This window comes from Fulmarus glacialis, unplaced genomic scaffold (assembly GCF_000690835.1).
Source record: "Fulmarus glacialis isolate BGI_N327 unplaced genomic scaffold, ASM69083v1 scaffold26263, whole genome shotgun sequence".
In the NCBI taxonomy this organism is placed as follows: Eukaryota; Metazoa; Chordata; class Aves; order Procellariiformes; family Procellariidae; genus Fulmarus; species Fulmarus glacialis.
Genome location: NW_009203966.1, coordinates 6,522 through 6,867, shown reverse-complemented (window position 1 = coordinate 6,867; position 346 = coordinate 6,522). Strand labels below are relative to the sequence as shown.

The 346-nt window shown below is 65.0% G+C and overlaps 1 protein-coding gene across 1 annotated transcript in view; it reads right to left on the bottom strand.

Annotated features, from left to right (window-relative positions):
- Positions 1–11: 11 nt before the first annotated feature.
- Positions 12–346, bottom strand: part of NHLRC4 (NHL repeat containing 4) — a gene marked incomplete at its 3' end in the record, with an annotated part of 2,346 nt that continues 2,011 nt past the window's right edge. Inside the window, exon 3 of the mRNA XM_009574818.1 lies at positions 12–150. Within this exon, the coding sequence (XP_009573113.1) occupies positions 12–150 (139 nt within the window). The remainder of the gene's footprint in view (positions 151–346) is intronic.

Genomic DNA, 346 nt, shown 5'->3' with positions numbered 1-346 from the left:
CCTTTCCTCACGGGACCCCGTTGTCCCCCGGCCCCACCGCCTCAGTGGGCCCCTGGCCTGGCAGAGGCCCATGGGTGGGGAGGACGCTGGGCAACTTGAGGGGGTCGGAGTGGGTGTAGGGGTGGGGGGCGCAGGCCCCACAGGGGTGGGCTAGAGAAAAGGTGGGTTTTTGTTTTGTTGGGCGCCACAGAATTGGAAATAAGGCGGGGGAAGATTGGTTTTCTGGAAGCTCACGTGAAGGGAGGGGATGGGACAGGCTTATCCCTGTTCCTGCAAACCCCACGGCCTCCCTCCCTGCTGCTGGGAGCTCACGGGGCTGCTTCGCTCTGCAGGGGGGGGTGGTCTG